Consider the following 27,573-nt stretch of genomic DNA (forward strand, 5'->3'; position numbering starts at 1 on the left):
TTTTCAACCTCCGAGACCAGCGTAGCATCGCTCTAAATGCGGTCGACGATAGGGTTCACCTTTATGTCGGCCGTGGTATCCGCGCCTGGAACAGAAAACGTGCATTTCGTCGAGTCAACGTTCCAATTTTGACAACTCCGCCTCAGATCCCGAACTTCAAACCCACAAATCCCAAAAGCCGCAATAAGAAAAAAAGTCAGTCACCCTCTACAACAGGGTGGATTATGTTTAGCAATGTCCTCCGTAATTACGGCTTCGCCCTGGAATATGGTGATACCCTCTTCTTCGAGAATTCGGAGTCCTTTCTTCCCGTCCAAAAGGATTGGATATTCATCATCGGCCTGCTGGGACGATATGCCAATCGAAAGGACCGCGGCGCTCCTATAGGCCAAATCGACAATATCCCAACCGCGTTGTCCCAAGCATCCTTGAAAAACTATGCTCGCCTTTACGGAACGACTGGAGCGATTTTGATAACCAAAAGGGCAGGGAATAATACGACGAAACCAACCGTTTACTTTCATGGCCATTCTTCGATAACCCCTTTACACCTCCATTACGATGACATATCACTGACATCGCTGGTGGCGTTATATCTTGGCTGGTTACCTACTGCCGATGGTGGCTTTGTTAAGCTGAGCGCGAATAGAGCTTTTCACAGTCAGAGAAGAGTTTTGCACTACCGGCTTCGTCCCGCCTCTTTGGATGATTTGGACACGTCTGTACAGACCTTGTTCCGAAGACTGGGTGTAAAGGTCGTGAAGCTGGCACGGTTTGTAGGCTATTCCCCCTGGGATCTCGAAGGAGAGGAACCTCGGCTCACTGTGTGGGGTCGCCTTGTGTACCAGGAAACGGATGTTTACCGTCTCTATTCCTGGGCGTTGACCATGCCCTGGAGCCCCCACAGCTTTTTGTTCCAGGACGAGGACAACTTCCTTCGGGAAAATCTATCATGTGCAGGAAGTTTATCTACTGCTATATCGGCGGCCGCCAAGGTCATAAAGAAGCTCCCAGGCGGCCAAAGCCTCGGCGAGTCGATCGAGTCGGTCAGTGCTGATGATAACATTGTCATGAAGGGCAACCTGCCAATCATGATTCCTTTCTCTCGCAGAACAAGCGCGGAATGGTACCGCCTCGATAAAGACCTTCGTGGGGTTTGCGGTGACAAGAGCGCGTTTGTGTTGGTTGTCAGCATCCTTTGTTTGGAGTATTCTTCCTTGCCTTCGCGGATACTCCGTGGCTGGCTTGCTCATTCCGCGGAAGATGGAGTGCAAATAGACTCTTCTGTCAGTGAGCCGCCGAATCCCCTCAAGCCGCTGGATCAACTGCCATCAGCAATTGTAAACTTAACGGTCAATACGGTCACGTTTCCAGCAGAAGAATTTGCTGACGGTCGGATTGAACCTGAGATGTCATACTTTTTCGATTTCCAAGCAGTTTTACCCAGCATCATTGAATCTAACTACAGGCAACGGAGGGTTGAGGTGCCATTCACACTGTGTGTCATTGCCTTCGCTCAAGCCAAGTTGCGAGAAGCCATGTTCAAGATGCTTCTGCCCGCTTCTGACCTGCGCCGCGCTCTGGGCAGCGTTCAGTACGATGAGTTCCACTTCGCAGACAGTACACGGGGTGTAAACATGACAGATCGGGAAATTGTTGACTCAAGGACACCAACAGCCTCACAACAAACTGACGACGATAGTGACGATAGTGACGATGACAACGATGACAACGAGAATAATGACGACAACGACGATAACAGCAAAAACGACGATAATGGCAAAAGTGACGAAAGCAGCGGACTGTCGTTATACACAGCCTCCTTGAACGGCCATGCCAGAGTAGTTAAACTCTTACTTGAGAATGATGCAGACGTGGGCGCTGCAGACGGGAGTCGACTGACAGCATTACATGTGTCTTCTCAAAAAGGCCACATAGATGTGGTTAAGCTGCTGATTGACAGCGGAGCTGAAACTAACTGCACAAGCTCATATGGATCGACGCCACTAAACATGGCCTCAGGCCGTGGGCATGTCGAGGTGGCGCAGCTGCTCCTGGACAATGGAGCTGACATAACGACTGCAAACAATGAAGGATGGACACCATTAATCTCTGCCTCACATGAAGGACATGATGGAGTGGTAAAGCTGCTTCTCGACAATCCAAAAATTGACATCAATGCTGAAGATAACATTGGTCGCACGCCACTCTTCCATGCTGCCGCGTTTGGACATGGCGAAGTGGTGCAACTACTGCTTTCCCATAAGCTCGTGGTGAATTCTAAAGACCGTTACAACACAACACCGCTGTTTGCGGCGGCAAGAAACGGGCACGAGAATGCTGTAGAGCGTTTGCTTGCTTTCGAAGACGTCGACATCAACGCCAAGGACGGCTTGGGTCGGACCTTAGATTGGTGGGCAATAAAGAGCGGGAACACTGGAGTCATTGAGCTAGTACTCCAGTACGCTGAGAAAAGGGGCACTCAAATCCGTCACACGGACCTCAGTGTGAAAGGCAGCCCAGTCAAGTCCGGTAAGCTGTCAAGGTACTGTGATGTTTGCACTCGACGGATTTCGGATGGCAGCGCTTATTACCATTGCACAATTTGCAATAGTGACGATTTTGATATCTGTTTGGAGTGCTCTGGGACTGGTGTTCAATGTCTGGACAGTTCTCATAAATGGGTACTGCGTGAATGAGTTATTACTAGTACTTACTAGCCATCACCCCGATGCATGGAGACAGTTGCATCATTGAATTCCATACGGAGCCTCCCAGTCGTAAAGTTCAGGCTGTCTCTCAGATCTGTGCTTCGAACATGATCATAATAATGTGCCAGCTTGGTGCTTGTTTCCACAAGTAGCGAGAAACCAAAAATTGTCGCAGGAAATGCAGTCTTTCGTGATTGCCCGGCTGTTCACGAAGACATGTGTGAACTTAGATAGATATCTCATTCAACAAAAACATCCTCTCAACACGAAGAGTTCTATCATGTTGTTTGCAAAGACCCATCCTGTTCTTGACAAAGCCGTGATGAGAATGGGGTTATGAGAATCTCCTTTGAGGTACTGTCTAGACAGGTCACCCCTGAGGAGGATGTTGCTGAAGAGGGTGCTGCAGAAGTGGCCGTCAACCTCGAGGTTCCTGCAGAACCTTGAAGCTCAACGCTCAGCTTCGAATGGGGCGAGGACTGGACTTCAGGTAGTAACACCGGGGTTTGTTTCTCCCGCGATACAGGTTATCGGGAGTATGGGGAAAGATATAAACTTGTGGTTGTGGTATTCGAAGGACACAAGCTGAGGAGTTGGTCGGGGAATCAGTGCTCCCTACAACAGGATCAAATGTAAGGAGACGAAAGGTAAGAAGAAGAAATTCAAGAAAGAGAAGGTGGAAGAACTGGCAGAGCCAGTGCCAGAGCTGCGGACGTTAAAAGTCACGTTGGCTTGCTGTAAACGGTATGCCTAGAGCCAGTTTGCCCTTAATTTGCGCCCTCCATAATAGGCTTAAAGGTTATTTAAATCCTATAGCCTAGATCTTCCAATCATCCTTTATACAGAACCTTATAGGTCTATAATAATGTACTACTGTTTATAAGATTAAATAGAGAGTATTAATTATATTGGATTAATTGATCGATTACAGGTGTACGGATAACTAAGCAATGTATAACTAATACCATAAATACATACTTAGCCCTGAAATCACGGGACCCAGATAACAACCGGCCAGCTATCTACTCTACATACAACAACACCATCTCCAACTCGGACTCCATAATCAATTGTCCAACTCAGGCCGCAAAACAACCTCCACCTCCACTAAACCCCCGACCCAAAAAGAAAAAAGAAAAAAGCAAAGAGAGCAGAGAGAGAAGAGGAAGAGAAGGGAAAGAGGAAAATGACCGACCTGACACCAACCCTCAACGCAATCCTCCTAGAACGCCAATCCCCGCCTATCCCAATAAAAACTTACAATAAGGCCTCACCAGCTGATGAATTCCTTAAGGAAGCTTACCGCATTGTACGTATACTTCCTCGCCGGATTCAATCAATGCAATTCCCATTTCCAATGTCTAATTCAAATCCCGAAACAAACTCAACCCACAACGCAAACAACTAACAAGAGAATAACACCACAACAGAACAAACACATAACAAACCTAACAACCTACCTCCAAAAAATTCGCCCCCAATATCTCTCCTTAACCAAAGCCCCCCGCCACAAGCCCTCGTCCCCCAAACTCAGAAACGCAAAGTCGGGAGAAGAAGAAGCAGCGTCCCCACTAAGCGACACCGACCGCGACCAAATCGATACCTCCACCTCCCTCGTTCTCCATGATCTAAGTAACTCCATCTCAACACTATCCAGCGCGGAGACTCTCCGGCACGAGACGGCGACGAGTATCCTTCGGAAGAAGTACGGGCGGTCGGTCGCGGGACGGGTCCTTGCGAAATGGGCTTCCGGGTCTGGGGCGCTTGGCGATGGCGACAGTGAGGAGGGAAAGAGTGAGGAGCAGGTTAGGGAAGAAGAAGGGGTGAGGGTTTTGCAGGTTGTTAGGGGGAGTGTGATTTGGTTTTTGAGGAGGGGGTTGGAGGATGTGGTGTCTTTGCAGAGGGGGTTGGTGGAGAGGAGGATTGAGAGGGTTAGTGAGAGGGAGAGGAGTGTACTTTTTAAGGGTGGTTCTGGGGGTTCGAATACTCGTATTTCTGCTGTTGGGGATAATGGTGCTAACAGTGGTGCGGGGGGTGCGTTTGGGGTGGATGATACGGTAGGTTTGAAAGGGGCTGGGATGGATGAGAGTGAGGTGAGGGCCATTGAGGAGGAGCTGTCGGCGGAGCAGTTGCAGCTCTTTGAGGCCGAGAATGATGCCATGGTTAGGTATTATGAGGATACCTTGAGTAAGGTTCAGTATGTTTCTCCACCACTTTCTCCAGCCATGTGTTTTTAGGTGTTGGTTTTGTGGAGGTGGAACTGGGCTAACGTTGAGTAGGAATGCGGAGAAGTCGCTTTTGGAGATCTCGTCGCTGCAGCAGACGCTGGTGTCGCATCTTGGTACACAGGAGGAGTATATTAGTCAACTCGTCACGGATGCGGCGTCGACGCAGACGAATATCGGGCGCGGGAATAAGGAATTAAAGAGAGCGAGTGAGCGGCGGAGTGCGGCGCAGGCGGTGTTCTGGGGGACGGTTGGGTTGTGTACCTCGTTGATTGTTTGGGATCTTATCTTCTAGATCTATTCTAATCTGGGGAGTGGGGATGAAGATGGTTGCCTGATGGGGGTGTCATTTCCCATACTGTACTTATACTACATTATTAATTCTCACGAGTGATGCAGATACTTGATCTATATTTAAGGGATATATAACCGCTATCTGAATGACGAACAAAGTGGACATGGCATCAATGAAATAAGGTACAGGGAAATGAATTTTATGATGTCTCCCGGACGACACTGTCGACTGCCTCTGCGAAGTAGTCGATGTTATGTGTGTTGAGGCCGGCCATCGAGATTCGTCCGTTCTTGGTCTGCAATGACGGTTAGCTTGATCGTGCCTGGTGGCCCGACTCCGAGACCCGACATAAATGCCGACCGGATACCCGGCCCAATCATCGGAGGCACCGAGGATGAGTAGCGGTGAACTTACCATATAGATGTGCCACTTCTCCCGCAACAACTTGACTTGTGCTTCAGTCAAGCCTGTGAAACTGAACATGCCGATTTGATCCGTCACATGGTTCCATGTGCCAGGTGTGCCCTTCGCCTCTAGACGCTCACGCAGACCCTTGCGCATCTCCGCAATGCGCCCACTCATCGTCCGGAGGTCCTCTTCCCACTCAGCGAACAAGGTGGCGTCATTCAGAACACGGCTGGCGATTTGCGCACCGTATGCCGGGGGATTCGAAATCTCCGACCGCTGCAGGATGGCCAGCTGACTGGCGACATTGGCGATATCGTTCTTGGCAGCCACGCCGGGCGCCGAGACGAAATGGAACGCGCCCGCGCGCTGACCGTACAGACCGAAGTTCTTCGCGAAGGACTGCGCGACACACAGCTCGAAGCCCTGCTCGATGAAGTATCGCACCGCCCAGGCGTCCCGGTTCAGGTCGCCCGAGGCGAACCCCTGGTATGCGGTATCGAAGAAGGGGAAGTGGCGGCGCTCGCGCATGACGACGGCGAGCTGTTTCCATTGGTCTTGAGTGAGGTCGACACCAGTCGGGTTGTGAGCACAGGCGTGGAGGAGGATGACGGAGCCGGCGGGGGCCTCACGGATGCCGTTCAGCATGCCGTCGAAGTTGAGGCCCTTCGTCTTCGCGTCGAAGTAGGGGTAGGTCGCGAGGGAGAGGCCGACATTGGTGAAGATTTGGTTGTGGTTGGCCCAGGTTGGGTTGGAGAGGTAGATGGTGGGCTTGGGGTTCGCGGGGTGGAACTTGGCAAGGAAGAGGGCACCGAGATGGACGGCTCCTGTGCCAGAGATCGTTTGGAAAGTGGCCACCTAATTGACCTGTTAGAAGAGAATGTGGGACCAGCGAAGGACCGGGGTGCAGCGTACTCTTTGTTCGCGGATCGCGGGGCTGTCAGATCCCAAAATCACTTTCTGGGCGGCCGAGGTGAATTCAGGGAGACCCTTGATGGGGAGGTATTCGTTGTTAACGGAGGGATCATTGCGAATCAGATCACCGGCCTGATGGGGGTTAGCTCAATTGGTTCTCGTCGTCTCACTGCGCGATTCCACCACAATACCTTTTTCACGACGGGGAGGATCCAAGGCTTTGCGTTGTTATCACGATAGGCGCCGATAACCAGATCGACTTTCTTATCAGAAGGGTCATTGCGGAAGGCCTGCGCCAGACCAAAGAGCGGATCCTCGGGGGCGGCAGGGACCACAGACGTGGAAAATACGGAAGGGCTGGCAGAACCCATGACTTGAGCGGAGAGTGACGCGAGACGATTACGAGCGGTGGTGGAAGAAGAAGAAACTGAGGTGGACGGAGGCGACATGATGACGACGGGGCTTTAAAGGGCAAAAAGAAACCAATTGATCAAACAAAATAACCGGTCACACCACCTGAGGTCACGGCTTGCTGCTTGCGTTCACCGGGGCAAATAAATTCTTGGTGAGACTGGAATCCCGACGGCACCAAAGGAATTCGTCAGAGGCAAATTAAGGAATTAAAATAAAATAGAAAAGTTGGGGTATTGAGGAGAACAGTTACCTAATAATGAGGGGAAATATAACTCATATAATAATAGTAATCTGGTAATAAATCTCGTATAGGGAAAGTAATCGCGTATAGTACAGGGTATAGTAAAATATTTCCCAAATGCAGGATATCAAAGTAATGATACACCGAAATCCAAAAGAGAGAGAGAACAGTTCATCTTTCAGAAAACCGTACGATGTTCGATCTCCTTTAATTTATATATGCCACAAGACTGAGGGAATGGCTTTTTTTCTTTGGACAGCCGAGGAACAATCGGATTCGAAGGTTACCGACCATGACGACATTCACATGTCGGCATTCCAATCACGAGTTCTTTTACTATCTAACGATACAAAAACAATCTCAATTCTTCTCTGACTTTTGGCAAGGAAAAAAATTGACCCCTGGGGATGAAATCCGGTTGACTTGAAAAGGATAAATTTACCTGACCGACCTGTCTGTAAATTCGATACACACAACAGACGATCAAATCAAATGCGGGGAAAAAATTGGCATCACTGACAGCTCCTGCATTCAGCAATGGAATTATTTACTCGATCCAGATAATTTGGTTTTTCCCCCACTCCTCCGCACAATGGGCATTGTGTTTTCTAGAAATTCTACTACTAGCGAATTACTATAATTACTATTATTATACCATAAATATAAAATCAGTCAATTTCCACATTGTAAATAAAATGGTCTTCAATCGGCGATTGACGTGACAAAAGATATACTACAATTACATGGATCTCCGGCCTTCTACCCCGTAATTTGTCTTCGACCAACCACCTCGGCCCTAAAACAAAAAGCCTTTCCCCTTCAATGGTCTAAAGCCCTCATCCGGCGCCAGCCGTCCCCGTGACTTTTCCTCCCCCGGTTAAATGAAACCCGATGACAAAAATAACGCAACTCCAGAAAATGACTCGGACTAAATCCGGGTGCATATCGACCGGGTAATTATCGTCGCGACAGCTTTCCCTTTTCCAGGACACAGCTGCCTACCTCAGTTCTTGGCCTTTTCTTTTCTTTTCTTTTTTTTTTGGTGGTTTTGTTTTCTTAGTTCTCCGTGGAAGGGTTAATTTTGCTATATGTGTGTACCTTGTGGGGTATGCTCGTGGTTCACCGGTATGGTACGATATAGTATGATCTGATATAGATAGGGGTTAATCTGGGTCTTATGAGGATTTATGGGTCTTGCCCGTTGAACCCACATTATCAATGACGATGGCGGTGTTTGTGGTAATTATCCTGGTCGAATTTCAATCTCAATGCGACTCTTAGGTCATTCTGTATACTTAACTTTTTACTATTTACTGTTGAATGGTTATTGTTATGTAACTATATACTTACACTATCGGGCTGAACCATTAAATCCCTCGAGACGAGGATCTAGATCGCGGTGCCTAAGTCACCCGCCAGGGCTGATCACCCTCCGTTTAGTCATATGGTTCTTGGACGTGAGTAATGTATGGAGCCTCAGCTTTAGGGCTGTTCGGAATCTACGGCTACGGGTTAGCTGATAGGATGGTCAAATGACCGAAGAAAACGGCTCGTCGGCTTCTAGACGACGTCGATGTTTGGAATGAATCCCTCGTATATCGCGTGCTTCTATTCTTCTACGTAAGAGGAAACCAAGTTAAGTTACCTGACGTAAGAGCTCAGCTTCTAGAAAAGATTTATTGGGATTGGTTATGCGGCGTTAAGATTCAGTCGCCGACTGCGAAAGAAAGCTGCCTTGGCCCTCTTAACACCTCAGGTGCTCTTGATATGCTTGTATACGAAGTTAATAGGATCTCTTGGTTCAGCAGTTACGTAGTCAATTCTCCTTGTACGTATTGCGAGGTTTGGAGAGAATGTACCACCGACACTCGTCATTTCTTATACCGCGCGAGAAAGTACACACTAGTTTCTGCCATTTACCCCCGCACGGCATTAAGATTGTGGGGATTTTGATTTGGATGGTTTGTGTACGAGTAAGGCGGGACTTGTGGCGCTTGTCTACTCCAGATGAAAGTATTTCTTGGATTTTTCTTTCCTATTAAGGTGTGAATTGTGATTGGATTTGTATTAACAGGACTGTCATAGATGAATTTTCGAGATAGTGCCGATCATGACCTTGGAATGCATAGATAAACCGTGCCTGTACAATGCCTAGTCTCATGCAATTCAAATACAAATAAACCATTTAATTTAGAACTTCGAATCAAATTGAAAAGCTACTGATATATTTCGACTACCCAAGAACATGGATATTTAAATTTCCAAGCCCAGGTAAAACTAAGTAAGAGTGGAAATGATTGACAGTTAAGACTTTAATTAGGAAAGACCTTTATATACTCCGTATAGTACCTGGCTGATGGCGAATTCCTAAACATTATTTTGTATCAGGCGTGCTGCCACTCGACCAAAATACCTTAGGCATTTGGTCGTGCCTCCAACCGAACTCTGGCCAACATTTTGCTTTCGCTGCCCCACCACCACTGGAATTAACACGTAGAAATGGTATCAGAGGATATGATTACATTGGAATATAGGGTCCGAAAAAATGCGCGAAGAACCTAAGGTAGTTTTGCACACGCTATCTGCCCCAGATCTGGCTGGGTTAAGTTCAAGGTATCGAAACTGCCACCATCCAAATAACCCTGGCAACTGACCAGATCAATATCATTAGATTCAGCCGCTTGCTGTCTCGAGCCTTTCTGAAATATCAAGCAGCTCATCCACTCTAACCCTGTACGAGTAACCTGTCTGCTGCAACGTTCTATGTATCACATCTCGTGCTTCATATAGTTGCTGGAGAATTTGCTGCGCATCCTTCATCGCTGCAGGATCTCTCCGTGATAGCTCAATCCAGAGGTTCCGCCTTCCTGGTTGTTGTCCCTTGCCTTGAACTTGTCCATATTCACTGTAAGACGCTCCTGGTCGATTGAAAGAAGTCTCTGCATCATCCACTCTATTATCTCGTCAAACTCTGGCAAAGGCATCTTTGCAAACGCAGGCTCGTGTTTCTCACGATATGTATGAAGGAGATCAGCGTGTCCAGTCCATCAAACTCCAAGCCTTCCAGACACCCCATATATCCACTTATTCTCTCAACATGCCACGGCAGATTGTCGAGTACAGAGCGAATTACTGTTTTTTGATTTCCAAACAAGTTAGTTTGGAGATGTGTATACACCTTGGGGAAATGAGTTAAGGATATTACAAACTATTTGTTCAACTTCAGTAACAAGTGCTATTATCTCCGCTCCAGTGGGTTTGCAGTAGTTCATCACGGAGGGAAGGTCCCACACTGTCACAATGAAATCTCCAATGATTTCCTTGTGGTTCTTCGGTGCAGACGCTGCGTGGTGTATCTGGTCGATTATTCCCGTGAGAGAAACCAAGAAAATGACCGAACTCGTGCACAGCTATTGTCTTGATACAGTATTCTCTTTTGGACTGGCAGGCAGTACCCCATGTAGAAAAGTTAAAATTTACCACCATTTCATTGGGCCCCCATCCAGCTAATTTCCAAGACCCTTTGTGTGTGGATGTGCGTAGGCGATTTGAATGTGCACTCGATCTATCGACAGACAGTTGTCCCATCCGGGAAATCGCACCACGGAATTGCGCTCCCAGGTTGACTTTATGGCGTCAATAATCCATGATCGTTCAGCGATCCCCTGTAACACCTTCCCAGCACACTGGTATCTCGTTTTGCTCCTAGGTTACGGGCTTCAAAGGAGATAGACATTTTTTCAAGTTGTTCCGTGAGAGTTTGGGCTTGAGCTGTGCCGCCGAAGCTCTTTGGAGAATTATCTTATTTTCCATCCATTTAAAGATATAATATTTCAAATATATAATACTGACCCTAGTAGCCCTTATAAACAGAAAGATAATCTAGGTGCAATCGGTTGGCATAAACAGCAAAGTAAGCCGCGATGTACGATATCGCCACCTTTTGCCACCCCGTTACCATAACTGCATACAATCGGGTGATTTGGATTTAGTCCTATGCTAGATTCACTGAACTTGTTCTGTTAGACTATAGTTCGATCTAGAGTGACATAGCTCCCACGGGAGAGGCATCCGCAAACGGTCCCACAACAACTTAATCCACTGTACCACTTCCGGATTAAATGTTGCCCCAAGGAGTGTGAACCTAATAATCTGTCCTTCCAGACCTTTGTTTCATGCGCCTAGATCAGACGCCATACAATAGTCGAAAATTTACATTCAATCAAGCAAATCTCATGTCGTTATCTAACCACATCGAATAAACCCACAACAACTAAGCCAACCCTATACCTCCCACCTGTTCTATGTACAGAGTTCTTGCTGTTAGCAATATTGCACGGAGCATATAGTATCCGTGAGTAGGACTACCTTATTACCTAGTGAAATGATATTTTCTCGTTGAAAGGCCTTTATGTATCTAAAGAGGTTAGAAGCAATAAAGCTCCTGCAAGTGTTGATTAAGCCTTAAAATAAGCTTTGTATAAAGCCTAGCGCTATTTATCTGGTTACAGGCCTATCTAGGCTAACACATCTCAGAAAGAAAAATGATATCTAGCCAGGCCGAACACCCCATCTACAGGAGGGCTGGGCCCATTCCGCTCACTTCGTCCATGGCCAGAGAGCAACCTCTACTCCAGGTTTTAACTTTTCCGGTCATAAGACCCTAGCTATCTATCCATTTCCATAGTATAGTAACACCAGTGGCTGCCTGTCTCTAGTCAAGGCATAGCAAGTTTAGGTTTTCTTCCCAAGCTGTTTACTACGGGCCTTGAGTCGTGAGATCATGAAGCCACATGTGGCGTGATATTGCAGCTTTATCTGTATTTTTATTGGAGTATCAGTGGCTCATCATTGCAAAACACCTGTTAACGGCAACATATATAATTCCCCTCTTACTACCTTCCAGCAGCTCAATGATTGGGACTTACCTTCCGAATCTTTCTTCTCTAGTGTCCTATAACATCCATCTCAAGTGCATTCAACAAGATGGGCTTCAAATTTCTTCTGATTACAAACCTTTCATTCTTTTTTGCTGCTGTTACAGTCTCTGGGCTTGATACCTGTACTGCAGGTGGTGATGCAGTACAGTGCTGTGCCGCTGGTGGCTTCCCGATCCCAGGAGCTCCCCCTACTAAGCGAACATCCCGCCGGGGTCTGTTTACCCGTGATGCAGCTTGCCCTACCTCAATTCAGTGTTGTGAGAAACAAGTTACAACTAAGGTGACAACTGTTTCTCCGGGAACGGGACCCATACAGTGTGGGAATGGTTTCGATCCTAACACGGACAAATTGGACTCGTCTACCGCAAAGTTCGAGATTGTTAAATGCAATACCTTCCCCGCATTGAGTACATCGACTGAGGATTGCTTGAAGGTTTCGGCCGGTCCGATCTTTGATAACAATAATGTGGAACAGCCTCTCACTAACTACCACCTTGCTATTGACGACGGTCCAATTTCTGGCCCTCCTGGGCTATACGATATTACCCATAACCATGCGGAATGGTGCGACCAGCCAACGGCATCCACTGTTGAGTGTTTTGTACCCTTCAGCTACCTCGAATCACAAATCTCTCCGCCTCCTTCTGATTTATGTCACGCCAATATGAACCTTGCATTGAATGTGGACATTGCCTCGGCTACATGCTCAATTACGGGAGGTACTCTAACTGGGACGGGCAGCTTCTTCCAATATATTCCAATCGCGTTCTCGTGTCAGGACACAACTACCTGCCAGACACAGTGCTGCTGCCCTCCACCCGCGACGTCTAAGAAGCCCTGCGCTGTCGGCAGCGCGTACGCCCGGTCGAGCAAGTCTCTTACTGACCTTGGGTGTGGGCACTGGGGCTGGTATTTCACGGGTGTGACGAGTAGCTTCTCCGCTGATCTGGTACTGGGCCAAACTACAGTTATCGGCACTGTGGACGTCACCATTAGCGGCAACACTGTCAGCTGGGTCTACAAAGTCGGGCCCGATTATGGAGTCATTGAAGGACATGCTGATGTGATTTGTGGAGGCGCTCAACTCCAACATACAACCCCTCCAAAAACCGGGGATGCTTGCGTCCCTGGCAAATTTACAAAGAACTCTGGTTGTTTAACACCTGCTTCAGGTAGTGGCTGGTCAAGCAGTTACACATGCAGTAATGGCGGGCCATACTCACTTGTCTTCCATGCCAAGATCGCCAAATTTGTCGATTCCACCAGCACCGAAACATGCAATCCTGTTGTTTGCCCAGACTCAAGTGATTAAGAACCGTTCCAGTTGTACTGGCAATGGCAATTTATTTACCAAGGAAATTGACTGCCAGAAAAGTTCTGCAACTGCTGTTGATTGGATGTTTTACTGATCTGTGTTTCTCAAAGTTACTCTATTGAGTGGATTTACTGTATTAATGATATAATAGTCATGTATCTATATGTAGTATATGAGAAGCTGAGCCCTAGTCCACAGGATGTGGCCAATTGATGTAAAAAACGGTCGAAGCAGAATCTCCAATCAATGCTTTCTACAATGTTTTCCATCGGTATTCAAAACTAAAGACAGTTAATATGGAGGAAATATGTGAATGAAGACTGATCATGAGTAGAGGATAGGCTTAATTGTATGGATGATATATAACTCGCCTCTTCCAATGTCTTTCCTCACAACGTGCTAGAAAGCTTTCAAGAATATCTTTGTGGTAATAGATAATTTTTCTGCTTGTGCTTCTAGGCTAAGAAATGATAACTAACAACTATGACCATGTGTGTTCATACGGTCCCTTATTAACAAGTGTAGTTGAATTTGAACGACATTTTAGGAGTGCTCGTGAAGTTCTATCTATCAGGTCACAGCACAAGTAGTGGAACCAAAATGCATATAATCATAGCTAATATACTTATATGGCAGAAGAATATTCTTACAGTGAAGTACCCCAATGGATCCTGCGTACTCCTTATTACTTAATGGGGGTCAAACCTTGAGGGCGACAACCACTAGTACAACCGGATAGCCTGGTTTGACTGAGCCTTTCCCTTCGAACAGAGGTATATCGGAATAAACTTGCAGTATCTAAAAAAAAAGAACCTGGTATAAACTGTAGTGACAATTCCCGTCTATTATAGGGCAGAAGCCCTAAACCTAGTATACAGTACATACCACCGCCCTCTGTCGTACTTAAGCAAAAGAAACCTCTATCCTAGCATATACTACATATCAAACCCCCGCCCTATGGGGTAGGATCAGCGAGGGTTACACGTGAGTCTGAGGATGGATCAGAGCTCCTCAGCCACCTGGTGCAAGAGCTCTTCGCGCCACTCCCATACCAGAGCAAACGTTGCCCCAGGTCCTAGAGCCAATACAGACGCAACAAAAGCCCCGGCGGCTCGAGTCCAGGAAAACCGGGCCCCTGCTTGCTTTAGCTCACGGAAACGTAGTCCAAGCCAAACATACGCCCTGGCCATGGAGAGTAGGTCATCGTACTGCAAAAAGCTTGCGATTCCGTCACTGAAAGAAGTAAGTAACAGGGACCGAATGATCCTTTAGACCCGGAAAGAAAAGTCTCCTTCTGGAGACACCCGGTGGAGCTGTAAGTCGGCCTTAAATGAATGTGAGAACTGAGATTAGAGCGAAAGTCCCGTATGCGGAGCGGATATTCTGCTTTTTCTTTGCTGTTGCTTTTTGTCTATCTTATCTTTGGGTGATGAAGGCGGCGAGAGTCAGCGCCTCGCAAGCGAGAAGGGGACCTGAAGGAGGGGTATTGTCACTGGGAAGATTTGCCACACTGCATTATACCATTGACGTGATCGAAGACTTGGTGCAAAGAAATTGGCAAAGATGGTCGAGTAATATCCAGCCAGGGTCGACAGGACCAGGGATTCGGTGGTGACAGCATCGATCTCCTTGCTGCTGCTGCCTGAAAGCAGAGTGGATAGAGGCGTGATCAAGTACTCCAGGGTGTAATAGAATGGAGCAATCATCCATATCCCCTTCAGTTGGAATGCCGTACCTGCTGTCAAGGGGCTTTTGCATGGTCCCTATGGGTCAGCTCTGGAATTGTATATTGAGTTTGCGGTTTATACTGACAGAAGGACGCTGGTCCAGGAGTGAGCGTTGCGATAGCTCTCCAATAGCCAGATTCCATAAACTGACCCCAGGTCTGTCATGAATGAGAGCATTTGGACCCGCGAATTCGGATCAGACCCAGTAATCGAGGGCAAAAAGCAGGTAATGAGAGGCCTGGACAACTTGTCGAGGAAGAGGTTATGGTAGAGGGGCTTGGTCAAACTAAGGACCTCTCCATTAACTTCTGTCCAGGTTTCTTCTTTAATAAACGGATATAGATGGAGTCGAGTATTCAAGATCACCGGCAGTGCAGTGACTCACCAGCAGCGTAAATCCCAATCCATGGCAACGTCCACAGGACTCGTTTCCAGATAGCGCCATCCCGAGGCGGATGAGAGTTGGTGAATGGCATCGTACACTGCAATGACCTTGGCGGTAATGGCACACAGTCGAGCTTTGTTGCACCGACTATAGTCTTCGATACTCCATCAGCTAGATAGCTGCTGAGGTATGGGAACAGATAGAGTGCAATGCATTTATCCTTCCACGTCGCCAATGCCTCAAGTCGAGTGAGGTCGTGGGCTAACGAACATCTACGAGACCTTCCGTTCGGCTTGCGTCGATGCTGCTCGGTGCGTTCTTGAGTATCAGTGCGAGCTCTTTCAAGACGTTCTTCGTAGTCGGGGAAACAGACAGCGGGTGTGGTTTGGAGCATCTCGCTCGGGTTTTTGACTGCCTCACTGCTGCAATGGTAATATGTCTGGACTTAATCAATGAGCCAAAGACCGCCCAGTCCTCCGAAAATATGCGAACGGAGCTCATCCAATTGCTTCATAAAACCTATCTGAGTCTGAAAAACACTCCGCGGTCGTCAACCGATATTGCAAAGGCAGCCGAGCGAGTAGCTACCATGCTGCATAAGATGGGCCATGATGTGGCAGGCGGTGGATTAAGGTATTCCCAGCCCGCCGCAGCAGGGACCAGTGAACCTCCTAGCTCCCAGCTCACAGATCATGCTGTCGCCACAGTATGGGGGGACTTCCTTTCCCTACACAACTTTCCTGGACTTTCTCAATAGTGACAGTTTGCTCGAGCTGTTTGACTGAGTAAGTTTTGTGTCACTGGTATCTTGTTGCCATCTGGGACACCCCAGCTTTCGATACATGGTTACTAATCCCCATGGTTAGGGTCTTTGGGATTGGGAGATGCAACAATCCAATAGTCCAGTTGTTGAGAACGTATGTAAGAAATACAAGGTACTAAGCCATAAATCTATAAAATGGAAGTCATTTATAGTTATAGCCACATCGATCTATAAACCCCGATTATCTAGAATAGGAATAAGGCCTGCCAGTCCATCCCACGTAACTAAGACACCAATTGGCACTTTTTCGTGCTTTGGGCTCTACTCAACAACATCTTATAACATCCCCGCCATACCGCCACAGGCATCCCTATGAAATCCGAGATATCATTGCCAAGTATCATACCCTGCCATTTCAGACTAATATACTTAGCTATCTCCAGGGCGTCCTGCTTATTAAGTAGAGATGTCTTTCTTGTAGTATAAGTAATCTTAAAGCCGGGCTTATCCCAGCGTCTAGCTAGAGTATACTTAGTGTCCCGCTGACCATCCTCTGGGGTAATCCGCAGGGTGTTATCGCTATTACTCCAATAGCCGACCCAAATATTGATCGCATCGATGCCGAGATCAGCATGATATAAGCCGCAGATAAGGAATCTCTCGACTGGATATAGCCTATCCGAGGACCGCTTCTCAACGCTAGACAAGTTATCGTCTGTCTCGATACTGGTAAATTGTAAACTGCTTTCTTGCAGAGTACTTGTAGCAATATTTGGGTAGCTTCTTGGATTTATTCTGTGAACTGACTTACCAGAATAAACTGCTGGATTTGTACTATCTTTACCGAAGATTACAAAGATAATCTCTAGGGTATATCGAAATTCTCTGAGCCCAGTCCTTGTATATGGGATCGCTATATAATATAGCGCAGCAAATATATTTGGCGGCTTCGGGGCTGAATATAACGAAGGCAATCCTGGTAAAGTTAATAGTCGGATAGAAACAGTGTATATCGGCGGGATATTGTTTACATGTACTGGGCTTTAACTGATATGATTCTGGAGATAAAAGTATTTATGCTGCTGCAGTTAGATATCTATCTTTAGAGGGCTTGCAGAGCAAGCCTGGATAGGTTGGAACTAGCTATCTCCAGCTCACAAGTAAACTGCTCCCCGGCTGTAGAATAAATATTGATTGCGGCGGCACCGGCCAGAAGTAGTAAAAGGGATAAGAGGAAATTTATCTGCAGTTAGTACTCCTGAGAAATAGCAGGAGGAGCTGGTAAGACATATTTAAGCGGAGGCAAGTAATAGATAAGGAATCTGAAGTATGGTCAGCTCGAAGCCAGGAATAAGGCTAAAAGAAGGGGAGAGAATGGTTTACTACCTCGCTGGTGTCTAAACAAAGATGCTCAGCAGGTAATAACCGATAGTTAAGAGAATGGAGGTGTTGTTGCTCTTGATAGACGGAGTATCTTTAAGTGTCGGTGGTAAAATCTATGGGCGACGCTGATTCACTATCAGACGAATTATTTTTGTTAATAAGTAACTTGTCACTCTCTAATGCTAGGGCTTCCATCACGTTGTGTGACTATGCGAATGGTGTAAACCACACAAAAAGATAGTAAGTGTATTAGCCAGGGCCTGGGGGAGTTTCTGATTATGACCTCTAAATATCCATGAACACTACTACGCTAATGGTGCTAGCTCATAGTGCTTTGAAACGGACCCTGTTCCTCTGACGCGGCAGAATGCGAAATATGCAAAAGCGTCTTGACTCTTCACCCTGCCTTTCATCGTTTCTATCATCCGTTCATTACACTGCCCCTTAATCTGGAATAGTCAACTCCTGATCTCCCCTCTGAGCTACGATCTGAGAGACCCCGCGTGACTAGTAAGGTGTCAATGTCACGTAAGAGACAAAGCGGTTCGAATGTATTACGACTGAATTACGTGGATCTGAGCTATAGTCATCGAAATACTCCTTCCCCCTTTTGACAGTTCAGCTTGCGAGGCAGTCGCTTTTGAGATGAATAGCTGTTGCCCTATACGAACTTATTCTAACTACTAGCCGTTTATTACAGAGGTGAGATAGCTCCAGAAATCCATCCACCACCACCACCAGCAGCTAATGATGGCAGGCAAATCGAACGACCAGGCTCTTATGCCTCCGTCTGAGTCCCCTTCCCGCTCCCCTCGTCGCTATGACAGTTCACAGCCTCGGACAGATATCTCAAGCGCGTTCAGTGAGACCGTCAAGCTCGAGGCTGCGCGCATGTCTGGTGCGTCTTGTTGGAGCTGTGCAAACCCAGACCCTGAATTTGCCCACGTGGTTGCACAAAAAGATGGTCAAGTATGTGTATAATATCCTCATACATTTCCTACATTGGCTAACCAGCCTCAAGGCCCCTTATTGGATCCAAGCTGGCTTATTCCCATTTTCATTCAAAACAGCGGTCAACTGTATTCCGCTTTGTCCGTCTTGTCATAGTGCTTTCGACCGTTCTTCCGACCCGTGCTGGGTGTTCCTACCAACCAACTTAGCGTTTTTTATCAAGTGGGAAATGGAAGACCAGGCCCGGCGTGCCCAGGGGGTAGGTCTATCTGACCGAACAGTGCCGACTATTGCGAAGTACCGTGACCATCTTGCCTCCCAAGGCGTAGTGTCACACGACGCGGTCGGAGGACTATATCGGGGGTACTTTTTGAAAGACTTTTTGTTTCCCACGTGCAGCTCTGCCAGCACTTTTGAAGTCCTTGCTACCCCTAAGGTATGGCACGGGCATCCTATGGCTGCCATTCGAAGAGGGATCGCGATATTAGGAAGCGCCCGTTGTTATGCACTTGACCGGACAACGATCGATCAACTAGCCACACTGCACCGTTTGTATTTCGATGACAAGAATCTCATTGATAAGAGGCTTGTTCAAGTCTACCACATTCCATCTACAAACCACAAGAGAAAGAGGAGCGATGACAAGTCCGACCATAATGATCAAAAGAGCCTCCCCACCGACACGGATATTCACGAAACCGTCCAGGATGCCCACGATGTTGGGAATGTGCAGGGCACACGCCATGTTTGTGCTCTGCCTAACCCTTCGTTCATAGATATCGAAGCTCATAATGATTTCTATGCCCCTAATGATTGGGTTTTGGGACCTAATGCTACAGGAATTGATGCAATAAACCGATTTGCGCCATTATTCCAATCCATAGACGTCGCTAAGCTACTCCGTTGAACGTCGCTAGTTTAATATTCTTATACCGATAAAATAAATTTAATATGGCTATATCTTCTCCTCTTATTATCATTAGGTAGAATCATCCCAACTAGTCACAAGCAGAAAGCACGGGACGATCCTTCAACACTGCAACTCTTTATATTTATCGACAAATGCGGTGCAACGATAATAAAAAAAAAAAAAAGAAAAAGAAAAAGAAAAGAAAAAAGAAATCTCAAGGAAACAGTTAATCGATTCAAGTGTTAAAGCTGAGCTTATCAACTCATGAGTCAGTCCGATTCTATTGTCAGTGATTATCTCAACCGGTCTCCTTGCAATAATATTTGCACATTGGCTCTCAAGGATCAGCAGTTATGGTGTATACATACTACAGACCCCGCCAAGAGATAAGCCTGGGACCAAGATCCCACTGCTCATTTTCTATAGCTAGTGACCCGTGCGAGCCTAAGATACATGGCAATATCTGAGCGGTTGGTATCCCCCAGCAGTCTTAGTTCCATCACGGCTCAGACTTCAGTTGCTTCTGACCCCACTACCAAGCCACAAGCGAATATTACGAGTGCATATTAGTGTCACCTGTATCCTGTGCGGTGCATTACTATCGTTGCAATGAATGTTATCCCTGAAAAGGCACGTAGGCGAAAATTTCTATTACCTCTGCCCTAACATATCAAACTCTTTGGCAGTAAGTTTCACCAATAGACTCCCTTGTCACCATCGTTTACAATAATACCATACCGAAATGATAGGTTATCACCAAGCTTAGAAGCCTAGCTGAATCCCTGCATCTCAGATCCCCGGGATACTGCGCCTTGGACTGGAGGACCAGTCGGTTCACAGGCTTGTTCACTAGAGTTTATATCTCGATCTGGATGAATGCCGCCGACTGAGCCAGCAACTGCAGATTGGCCCCTTCCAACTGCTCCGTCGTAGGCCTGACCTTGACATCTGGCCACCTCATATCGACCTTGAGACTTTCCGTATCAATGCTGACGTCCGCCGATGTACACCAGCCTAGCAAGGCTTCCTTGGTCTGAAACCCTTCTAACGTTTTTCTCTGCAGCCAGGATCCTTTTATTTCCTGTAATTCACATACCCAAAGCTGCCTATCATGAAAGCAACCTCAAGATGCCATATCACCTGACCCTTAGCGTTGGTGTCAATCGGCACTAACGCCGTCGAGTAGCCCATGAGAACCAATCCTTTGTCTACACCAATAGGGTATTTCACAGCAGCAACCTGGATCATGGTACCAAAGCTCATCTTCAACAGCCCACCTGAGAAGATTTTACCGGGCATTACGACAACGGCTGCGTCTTCGAATAGCTTCGACCAACACGCTGGGGACGACATGGGAGCTTTACTCATTGTGAAGTGGGTGCCGTCGAACGAGCCCGTAGAATCCATGACGGTACCTCCCTTTGTTGGCGTGCGGAATGTGAGATACAGCCACACTGCTATGTCCTTGACTTGAGGGTCCATTTTGGAGGATCTGATGGTCAGTCGGTCATGCATTGCCTGAATTACTATATCTCGGTCCGCTAGTTGTGGGGTAACAGTACCAGAGTGTAAGCAACGTGATGTGAAAGTACCTGCCATTGATATCAGACGGAGAGCTCAGGGCATTGATGATCACCTCCACTAGCTTGACACCCCTGTCTGGGTGAAAGCTTTTTCGGTACTGCTGGCAGGTCATCATCTCGACATAATCACCCTTTGCCGAAAGAGTGATAGAATTTGAACCCGGATATCTCCCGACTGGATCATCTGTACCGGAGGACAATCTCTGAAGCACTGATGGCAACTCCCAGTCGAAAATCATCATTTCTTGCGACCGATCGTTCGCAGAACCCTCTGCCAAGTTGGGTACAGGTTCATCTCGTGGGTAAACGCTTTCCCGCTCATATCCGCTACAGTCATAGTTCATCTGTAGATTGATTTACTGTTGGTAAGAGAATATACATACAACGTCAGATCATTCCGCCCAGAGTTCATCACCCTTTTACCAATATCGGCGTCGTGTCTCAGACCAGACTTTCGCCACATGATGGTCCGGACACTCCCTGTGAACATTACAACACATATCGGTGCTCGAAGCATACATCGCAAGGATTCCCTGAATAAGCCGAACAAGATCAAACAGGCTGCCATGGTCCTTTCCTCATCATATGACTCTGTAGGGAAACGTCATATGAGTAACTAGGCACTAGGTAAGTGATTGGATTATACCTCCCACCCACGTCATTTGTCCTCCAGTGAGTGATTCTAGTCTGTCAAAGACAGCTAGGCTAGGGAGCTGTTTCAGCCCTCTTTCCCCCCTCTCTCTATAGATTAGTGATCTTGGCTTGGCTAGACATACACCTCCATGGCACAGCTATAGTTAAAGTCACTTCTTGGGAAGTTTTTATCTTTGACCTCCGGGCTGTGGCTTCAGTCTAAATCTGCAACAGAATTATAAACTAACGGTCCACCTGAACAAACTATTTGCTGTAGAGGATTGATGAACAACGTTGTTTTTCTCTCATAAGACACAGGAAGAATGGAAGGTTACCCCTATGTTTGCAGTCTTTCTCTGTCTGCATTCATTCATTTCAGCGCTGAGACGGTGGATCCAACATAGTATTGTGAAGCCATTGAACTACAAGTCAGGCTTGGTATTGCCTTTCAACGGCAGCATAAATTGAACCACCTGGTCAAAATGAGATTTTTATAAATGATACTAACGGCCACGGACTAGATATTACCACCACATGCGTAATACCTAGTCTATCTGGTATACACAGCATATCTGCCTTTTTTTTTTTTTTTTTTAATTAAACTGTCTGGATTACCTATATAATAGATTGCTCAGAGTACTTGGATTGCCTATTAGGTTCCCATCACCGGCGCCACGTTCAGATATTAAACCCAAAATCAAAGCTGGATTGTGACCTCTGAACCCAAACCCTTCTCCCCCCCAGTTTGGGGCAGGCTTTATAGAGTCCTCGTACTACTTCACTATCTGACCGACCTGATCTACCTGACCTATCTAATCTACCTAGGCTATTATAACGGGGTGACCCCTACGTTTCCTTACTCATCACATGATCCTCAGTTATACATATGATAGATAGCCAATCGCCGTAATTAGTTGAATCAGACAAAGTTTTCCATTCTTCCGTGGAACATACCAGCTGATAGTGCAGGTGTACACTTGAGTGATGACCATCAGGATTTGACCTAATAGCGGTGTGACGACCTACGCCTGCTTTATGACCTATCTGACCTGGCTGAAAAGTTTGAATAGGTCGAGTAGTTCGAATAGGGGACATTGGATAGATTAAAAGATTGCAATAGTTCAAGAGAAACTATATTAGTATAGAAAATACCTACATCTATATTCGGTATTCTTCAAGCCCGGATAAAATATAAGAATAACGTGCGTGGCCCCCTTGAAACGGGTGGTTGATTTAGCTGCCGTAACTTTCCCCACCTTTTTCTCCACAGAATACGCATATCAATGCATAATTCGAAGCAATGTAAAATAATAATTCATTTTGCCCGCATAGTAAATACTGACTGACGGGAATCGGCAAATTCTACCGGTCGATCATCGTATTCACTTCTCTTCAGCATTACCGCATTCACGTCTATTATCCTGACCTGTCCGGCATTAAACAGTTTTATGCCGATATGTAACAATCAGAGGGTATATAAATACTATGATGGAGACTGGATATGAAGCTTCTCTCAACTATTACACAAATGACTTGATTATTTAAGATGACTTTGTTTTCTTTCCTACCTTTTTCAGGATCCCTCAGCTCGCCTCTGGGAGCTGTTGGGTTCTATCTCGGACTGGGTGTAGTACTGGTGAGTGTGCTCTGCAGTAATGAACGGAAAACAAGAATCGGGTTGCTGAGCAGAGCCAAATAGAGCATTCTCTACCTCTTCGCAGTTATTATTTATAACGTTTACTTTCATCCGTTGGCAAAGTTCCCCGGTCCGAAGTCGTTCGCGGCTACACGAATTCCTTATTTCCAGGCTTTACTCGGTGGCCGAATCGGCCAATCTATCAAGGACCTACACGAAAAGTATGGAGAAGTAGTCCGCATCGCTCCCAACGAACTATCCTTCATCGACGGTGAGGCCTGGAAGACAATATACGGCACTCGACCCGGACACAAGCAGAAGCCCAAAGACGTCCGTTACTATCCACCCACAGCAGGCGGAGTTCCCAGCATCGTCCTCTCCAACGATGAAGACCACACTCGCTTCCGACGGACGTTGTCTCACGCATTCTCCGAGACCTCGTTGCGTGCCCAGGAGCCGCTAGTCAACGGTTACATCGACCTTTTGATCCAGCGTCTGCACGAGCACTGCGATGCCGGTAGCAAACCCCTCGACATGGTTTCATGGTACAACTTTACAACCTTCGATATCATCGGGGATCTGGCGTTTGGTGAACCGTTCAACTGTCTGCAGAACTCGGCGTATCATAAATGGGTCTCCATGATCTTCAGTAATATCCGATACGGCACGTATGGAAACGTTGCGAGACGCTTTCCCGGTTCCAAATATCTGCTTCGTCTCATTACCCCTACGCGCATAGCGAATGGGAGGAATTGGCATATTGAACTCACCAAGGAGAAGGTCAAGGGTCGACTCGACAAGTCAAACGACCGGATGGATTTCTTCGGACATATCCTGAAACAGAAGGATACTGAACGGGCAATGAGTTTCGAGGAGATGGTTACCAACGGTAGCACACTGATTGTTGCTGGCTCTGAAACTACGGCGACCTTACTCTCGGCTGTTACTTACTATCTTGTGAAGAATGAGCGGGTTCTGCGTAAGCTGCAGCAGGAAATCAGGGCGTCGTTTGCGAGTGAAAAGGATATCACTGTCACTGCTTGCAATCAACTCGAATACCTCAATGCCGTGTTGACAGAGGCACTCCGGATCTTCCCGCCTGCTCCTACCGGACTACCCAGAATTGTCGATAGAGAGGGTGATATGATCGCTGGGAAATGGGTTCCCGGAGGGGTATGTTCAGCACCACCTCTAGATAATCCCCACAAACCAAATACTAACATATCCCCCTTATCTATCCAGACCATCGTATCCATCCCACACCTCGCCGCCTTCCACTCAGCATCAAACTTCACAGAGCCAGAATCCTTCATCCCAGAGCGTTTCCTTGGAGATTCTCGCTTTGCCAATGATAGTAAAACAGTGTTGCAACCGTTTAGCTTCGGGCCCCGGAACTGCATTGGACGCAAGTACGTCTTCCGTTTTACTTCTGCTTCTGTATATCTCGCTAATGACTTTTAGTTTGGCTAACGCTGAGATGCGTCTTATTCTGAGTCGTGTGCTGTACAGTTTTGACTTGGAATTGGATGAGAGGAGTGAGAATTGGAATCGGCAGGAAACGTACATTCTTTGGAATAAGCCGTGTCTTTATATTAGGCTGCGCCCTAGGGCTGGGATGTAAAGGTTGTAATTGGGTGAGAAGCCTAGGGGTTTATACCTAGGGTTGATGTGGTTAGTTTATCTCTTGATGGCTGTTTTTAATGGATGAATGTCAACGACGTTGTGATTTGGTTACTGTGGAGTAAGGACTTTATAAGGTAGGTTACGATAAAGAGTACGCTATACTATCACCTAGTTTAAGATAGTATTGAAAGGATAAATAATCGAGACAAATCCACTTACTAGTACAATATCCAAGAAGAAGGGACAACTCGCGCACTCGCTCGTTTATCCATTCCCACTCTGAATAGCTATAAACTTCTCAATAGATATAAACCGCCTTTAACCCTAATCCCCAGACAAGTCAGCAAAATTAGTTCCACAAGCACATGGAAAAGAGTTTGATGATGACCTACTACCACAACGAACATTTGAGAGCTTCGAAGTCTTTCCCTCTCAAACACAAGACACACATTCAACAGCCATTAATCTACCAATTACAAAGACGGCTTAAAAGCTTTAGAACTTGTTTCGAGCTTGTCATTGAATTATAGGAGATCGTGCCGGATAACACGGCTTACAGAGAGGTAGGCGCGAGCCATAAGAGAATAGGGGGCCTATAATGACCTAACTGTACGAGAGAGGTATTCGGAGCCTACATGCGGTAATTAATGGAGGGGATACAAGGGATGACCGGGTTATAATATATCGGTAATATTTCATTTATCTATAAAAAGCTGCCCAAAGCAGAGGATAATGCGACGAGTTACCTCCGGCAGGCTATCGATGCCATGAACACTGTTGTTGAAAGTCCCGATCATACCAATCCTAAGTCAAACGAGGGGCCTTTAGACTAAAGAAGCTGCACTGGAAGAAAATGGGTTTAATTAAATACCATTTTCCATATAGGGATGTGCTGGATGCTGGCTCTGTTGTTGTATCGGATCTCTTTAGAAATATTTGAAGTTTCTTTACTCTCACTGCGAAGGTTAATCCCCATAGCAATGGACGACCTGATCGCGACACCACATGCTCTCCATGATTTGTAACATTGTAAGTTAAGGGTCTACCGCGTAATCTACCAACGGCAAAGACTGGAATCACCCTCGTGCCTATTGATATGGCCAAGCGTCATGCATAGAAACGTAGTGAGACCTTCGACCTGGACTTGCCGAAGATCGGGGTGGTCAATCAATTGACTACCTGTAAAGATAGGTCTCTGAGCCCGGGAGAAGTACACCATAGGGGCTTCCATGGCTTGCACCAGATGTTGAGGTACTAAAGTGTGCGAGCTTGGCCGCCGCGGCGAAAACTAGATTCAGAATTGCGAGCCACTTTTTTGTTGGCCGCAAATAAGGTTTCGTGTAATAGCTTTCCAACTGCTGCGTGAAGGATAATCTGCTAATGATGGAGTATGAAGGATGTATAGTATGGAAATATAGACAGACTAGCCTCTCTGCAATATCTTCAGAAGACCGAATGTGAACATCAATGTTATCATCAATAGTCATCTTCTGGTCGTCTAGGAAATAACTCACCTTACTCAGAGCTTGAGGGTCGTCGCTTGGAGATTGGTCTGGAGTGTTTGCATTAAGCATTTCGGTATCCTTCTCCACTGCCCGGTTTAGGTCGCGCACCCAAGACATCTCAGAAGGACCACCAATAAATCCAATGCGTTGCAAACGTTCATTACTGTGGAAGTCTTCTTGTACGTACTCTACCCCCAAACGGAGGTCCTCTCTCGCAGATTGGGAATAGCCGTGATCTGTCACTGTATCGGTGGATTCGGGGGAAAACTTGAAACATATTAGCAGGCTGGACACTAGGAATAGTCCATCGAAGGATAGTGTACTTCAGCCAAAGCTCGAGCGATAAGTTCCTCGTCCTCCGGCATCACTTTCAACTGCACGGTTGGTATCCATCGCACTTGGTCTTCTGGTCTCTGCATTCCTTACATGCCTTCTTAACGCGTGGTCTAACCGCAACCACGTTATGGATTGACAATCTCGGGATGGGAATTTTTGAAGGACGTGAAACGCAGGGAGAAGGATGTTGCGACGATATATTCGATCTGGTCCCCGATAAAGGGTGCCTGGTCTTCTCCAGTTGCTCTGGCGGTAGCTGCATCGAGGACGAGCTCACGGTAGGATCTGTTTCCAATACCCAACGCCATTCTCTGGATCCCATCATTAGCTCACTGGTAATGTAAGAAGGTTGACAAAATAGCTTCCTTTCAGATCTTTTGTCCGAGATATCAGTGATTGGAACGATAAATTATATTCCAAGGCTGGCGCGTAGATAATTACATAACGAATACTCTGTTCAACTAGTTAAGGTATGCAGAGGGGTTTTCCAATTCAACATTTTGGACAACAGTTTTTCCCTCATATAACAGCTCAGATAGTGGAGCTCTTGCCGTGCTTATGGGATGGCATTAACTTCCAACCAATTGGAAAGTTATTGAATCAAAAAGTAGGGTTAATGTTGATTAGTACTAGTAGTCGGTACTAAGATCCGCCGCCTGGACCATTTACGCTAATGA

At 46.7% G+C, this 27,573-nt stretch overlaps 10 protein-coding genes across 10 annotated transcripts; 5 read left to right on the plus strand and 5 right to left on the minus strand.

Annotated features, from left to right (window-relative positions):
• Positions 1-941: 941 nt before the first annotated feature.
• On the plus strand, positions 942-2,930 carry BDV27DRAFT_127267 (ankyrin repeat-containing domain protein). The gene has a single exon (XM_032066728.1). It carries the CDS (start codon positions 1,071-1,073, stop codon positions 2,697-2,699), a length of 1,629 nt encoding a protein of 542 aa, XP_031928281.1. The 5' UTR covers positions 942-1,070; the 3' UTR covers positions 2,700-2,930.
• A 725-nt stretch (positions 2,931-3,655) lies between these two features.
• Positions 3,656-5,266, plus strand: BDV27DRAFT_106547 (putative SNARE protein (Ufe1)). The gene is made up of 3 exons (XM_032064410.1): positions 3,656-4,020; positions 4,142-4,908; positions 4,991-5,266. Exons 1-3 carry the CDS (start codon positions 3,898-3,900, stop codon positions 5,229-5,231), a joined length of 1,131 nt encoding a protein of 376 aa, XP_031928282.1. The 5' UTR covers positions 3,656-3,897; the 3' UTR covers positions 5,232-5,266.
• A 61-nt stretch (positions 5,267-5,327) lies between these two features.
• Positions 5,328-7,374, minus strand: BDV27DRAFT_127272 (aspartate aminotransferase). Its single transcript, XM_032066729.1, has 4 exons — positions 6,743-7,374; positions 6,552-6,683; positions 5,646-6,494; positions 5,328-5,526 (listed from the first exon to the last, which is right to left on the minus strand). Exons 1-4 carry the CDS (start codon positions 6,998-7,000, stop codon positions 5,431-5,433), a joined length of 1,335 nt encoding a protein of 444 aa, XP_031928283.1. The 5' UTR covers positions 7,001-7,374; the 3' UTR covers positions 5,328-5,430.
• A 2,502-nt stretch (positions 7,375-9,876) lies between these two features.
• Positions 9,877-10,722, minus strand: BDV27DRAFT_127275 (uncharacterized protein). Its single transcript, XM_032066730.1, has one exon. It carries the CDS (start codon positions 10,690-10,692, stop codon positions 10,429-10,431), a length of 264 nt encoding a protein of 87 aa, XP_031928284.1. The 5' UTR covers positions 10,693-10,722; the 3' UTR covers positions 9,877-10,428.
• Positions 10,723-12,004: 1,282 nt separating this feature from the next.
• Positions 12,005-13,725, plus strand: BDV27DRAFT_127276 (uncharacterized protein). The gene has a single exon (XM_032066731.1). It carries the CDS (start codon positions 12,193-12,195, stop codon positions 13,456-13,458), a length of 1,266 nt encoding a protein of 421 aa, XP_031928285.1. The 5' UTR covers positions 12,005-12,192; the 3' UTR covers positions 13,459-13,725.
• Positions 13,726-14,462: 737 nt separating this feature from the next.
• BDV27DRAFT_157118 (uncharacterized protein) lies at positions 14,463-15,967 on the minus strand (the record flags this gene model as incomplete). The annotated part of the gene is made up of 4 exons (XM_032072441.1): positions 14,463-14,694; positions 14,983-15,210; positions 15,274-15,496; positions 15,574-15,967. 4 exons carry the CDS (start codon positions 15,965-15,967, stop codon positions 14,463-14,465), a joined length of 1,077 nt encoding a protein of 358 aa, XP_031928286.1.
• A 2,502-nt stretch (positions 15,968-18,469) lies between these two features.
• BDV27DRAFT_171790 (uncharacterized protein) lies at positions 18,470-19,577 on the plus strand (the record flags this gene model as incomplete). Its single annotated transcript, XM_032075687.1, has 2 exons — positions 18,470-18,688; positions 18,741-19,577. 2 exons carry the CDS (start codon positions 18,470-18,472, stop codon positions 19,575-19,577), a joined length of 1,056 nt encoding a protein of 351 aa, XP_031928287.1.
• An 859-nt stretch (positions 19,578-20,436) lies between these two features.
• BDV27DRAFT_157120 (uncharacterized protein) lies at positions 20,437-21,626 on the minus strand (the record flags this gene model as incomplete). The annotated part of the gene is made up of 4 exons (XM_032072442.1): positions 20,437-20,554; positions 20,677-21,072; positions 21,173-21,490; positions 21,547-21,626. The coding sequence occupies 4 exons, from the start codon at positions 21,624-21,626 to the stop codon at positions 20,437-20,439; spliced, it is 912 nt and encodes a 303-aa protein (XP_031928288.1).
• A 1,716-nt stretch (positions 21,627-23,342) lies between these two features.
• BDV27DRAFT_157121 (cytochrome P450) lies at positions 23,343-25,053 on the plus strand (the record flags this gene model as incomplete). Its single annotated transcript, XM_032072443.1, has 4 exons — positions 23,343-23,432; positions 23,496-24,605; positions 24,675-24,841; positions 24,894-25,053. 4 exons carry the CDS (start codon positions 23,343-23,345, stop codon positions 25,051-25,053), a joined length of 1,527 nt encoding a protein of 508 aa, XP_031928289.1.
• A 1,177-nt stretch (positions 25,054-26,230) lies between these two features.
• Positions 26,231-27,204, minus strand: BDV27DRAFT_157122 (fungal specific transcription factor domain-containing protein; the record flags this gene model as incomplete). The annotated part of the gene is made up of 3 exons (XM_032072444.1): positions 26,231-26,827; positions 26,884-26,973; positions 27,034-27,204. The coding sequence occupies 3 exons, from the start codon at positions 27,202-27,204 to the stop codon at positions 26,231-26,233; spliced, it is 858 nt and encodes a 285-aa protein (XP_031928290.1).
• Between the last annotated feature and the right edge of the window lie 369 nt (positions 27,205-27,573).

This window comes from Aspergillus caelatus (genome assembly GCF_009193585.1).
Source record: "Aspergillus caelatus strain CBS 763.97 unplaced genomic scaffold BDV27scaffold_73, whole genome shotgun sequence".
Lineage (NCBI taxonomy): Eukaryota > Fungi > Ascomycota > Eurotiomycetes > Eurotiales > Aspergillaceae > Aspergillus > Aspergillus caelatus.

What these genes read in the sequence shown, in the direction of transcription:
- BDV27DRAFT_127267 (XM_032066728.1), top strand. Translation starts at nt 1,071, where the DNA reads ATGAAGGGCAACCTGCCAATCATGATTCCTTTCTCTCGCAGAACAAGC.
- BDV27DRAFT_106547 (XM_032064410.1), top strand. Translation starts at nt 3,898, where the DNA reads ATGACCGACCTGACACCAACCCTCAACGCAATCCTCCTAGAACGCCAA. An exon ending in TTAAGGAAGCTTACCGCATT is followed by an intron (nt 4,021 to 4,141) that starts GTACGTATACTT and finishes ACACCACAACAG; the next exon opens with AACAAACACATAACAAACCT. An exon ending in GATACCTTGAGTAAGGTTCA is followed by an intron (nt 4,909 to 4,990) that starts GTATGTTTCTCC and finishes AACGTTGAGTAG; the next exon opens with GAATGCGGAGAAGTCGCTTT.
- BDV27DRAFT_127272 (XM_032066729.1), bottom strand. Translation starts at nt 7,000, where the DNA reads ATGTCGCCTCCGTCCACCTCAGTTTCTTCTTCTTCCACCACCGCTCGT. An exon ending in CCGCGATCCGCGAACAAAGA is followed by an intron (nt 6,495 to 6,551) that starts GTACGCTGCACC and finishes CAGGTCAATTAG; the next exon opens with GTGGCCACTTTCCAAACGAT. An exon ending in AGAAGTGGCACATCTATATG is followed by an intron (nt 5,527 to 5,645) that starts GTAAGTTCACCG and finishes CCGTCATTGCAG; the next exon opens with ACCAAGAACGGACGAATCTC.
- BDV27DRAFT_127275 (XM_032066730.1), bottom strand. Translation starts at nt 10,692, where the DNA reads ATGGTGGTAAATTTTAACTTTTCTACATGGGGTACTGCCTGCCAGTCC.
- BDV27DRAFT_127276 (XM_032066731.1), top strand. Translation starts at nt 12,193, where the DNA reads ATGGGCTTCAAATTTCTTCTGATTACAAACCTTTCATTCTTTTTTGCT.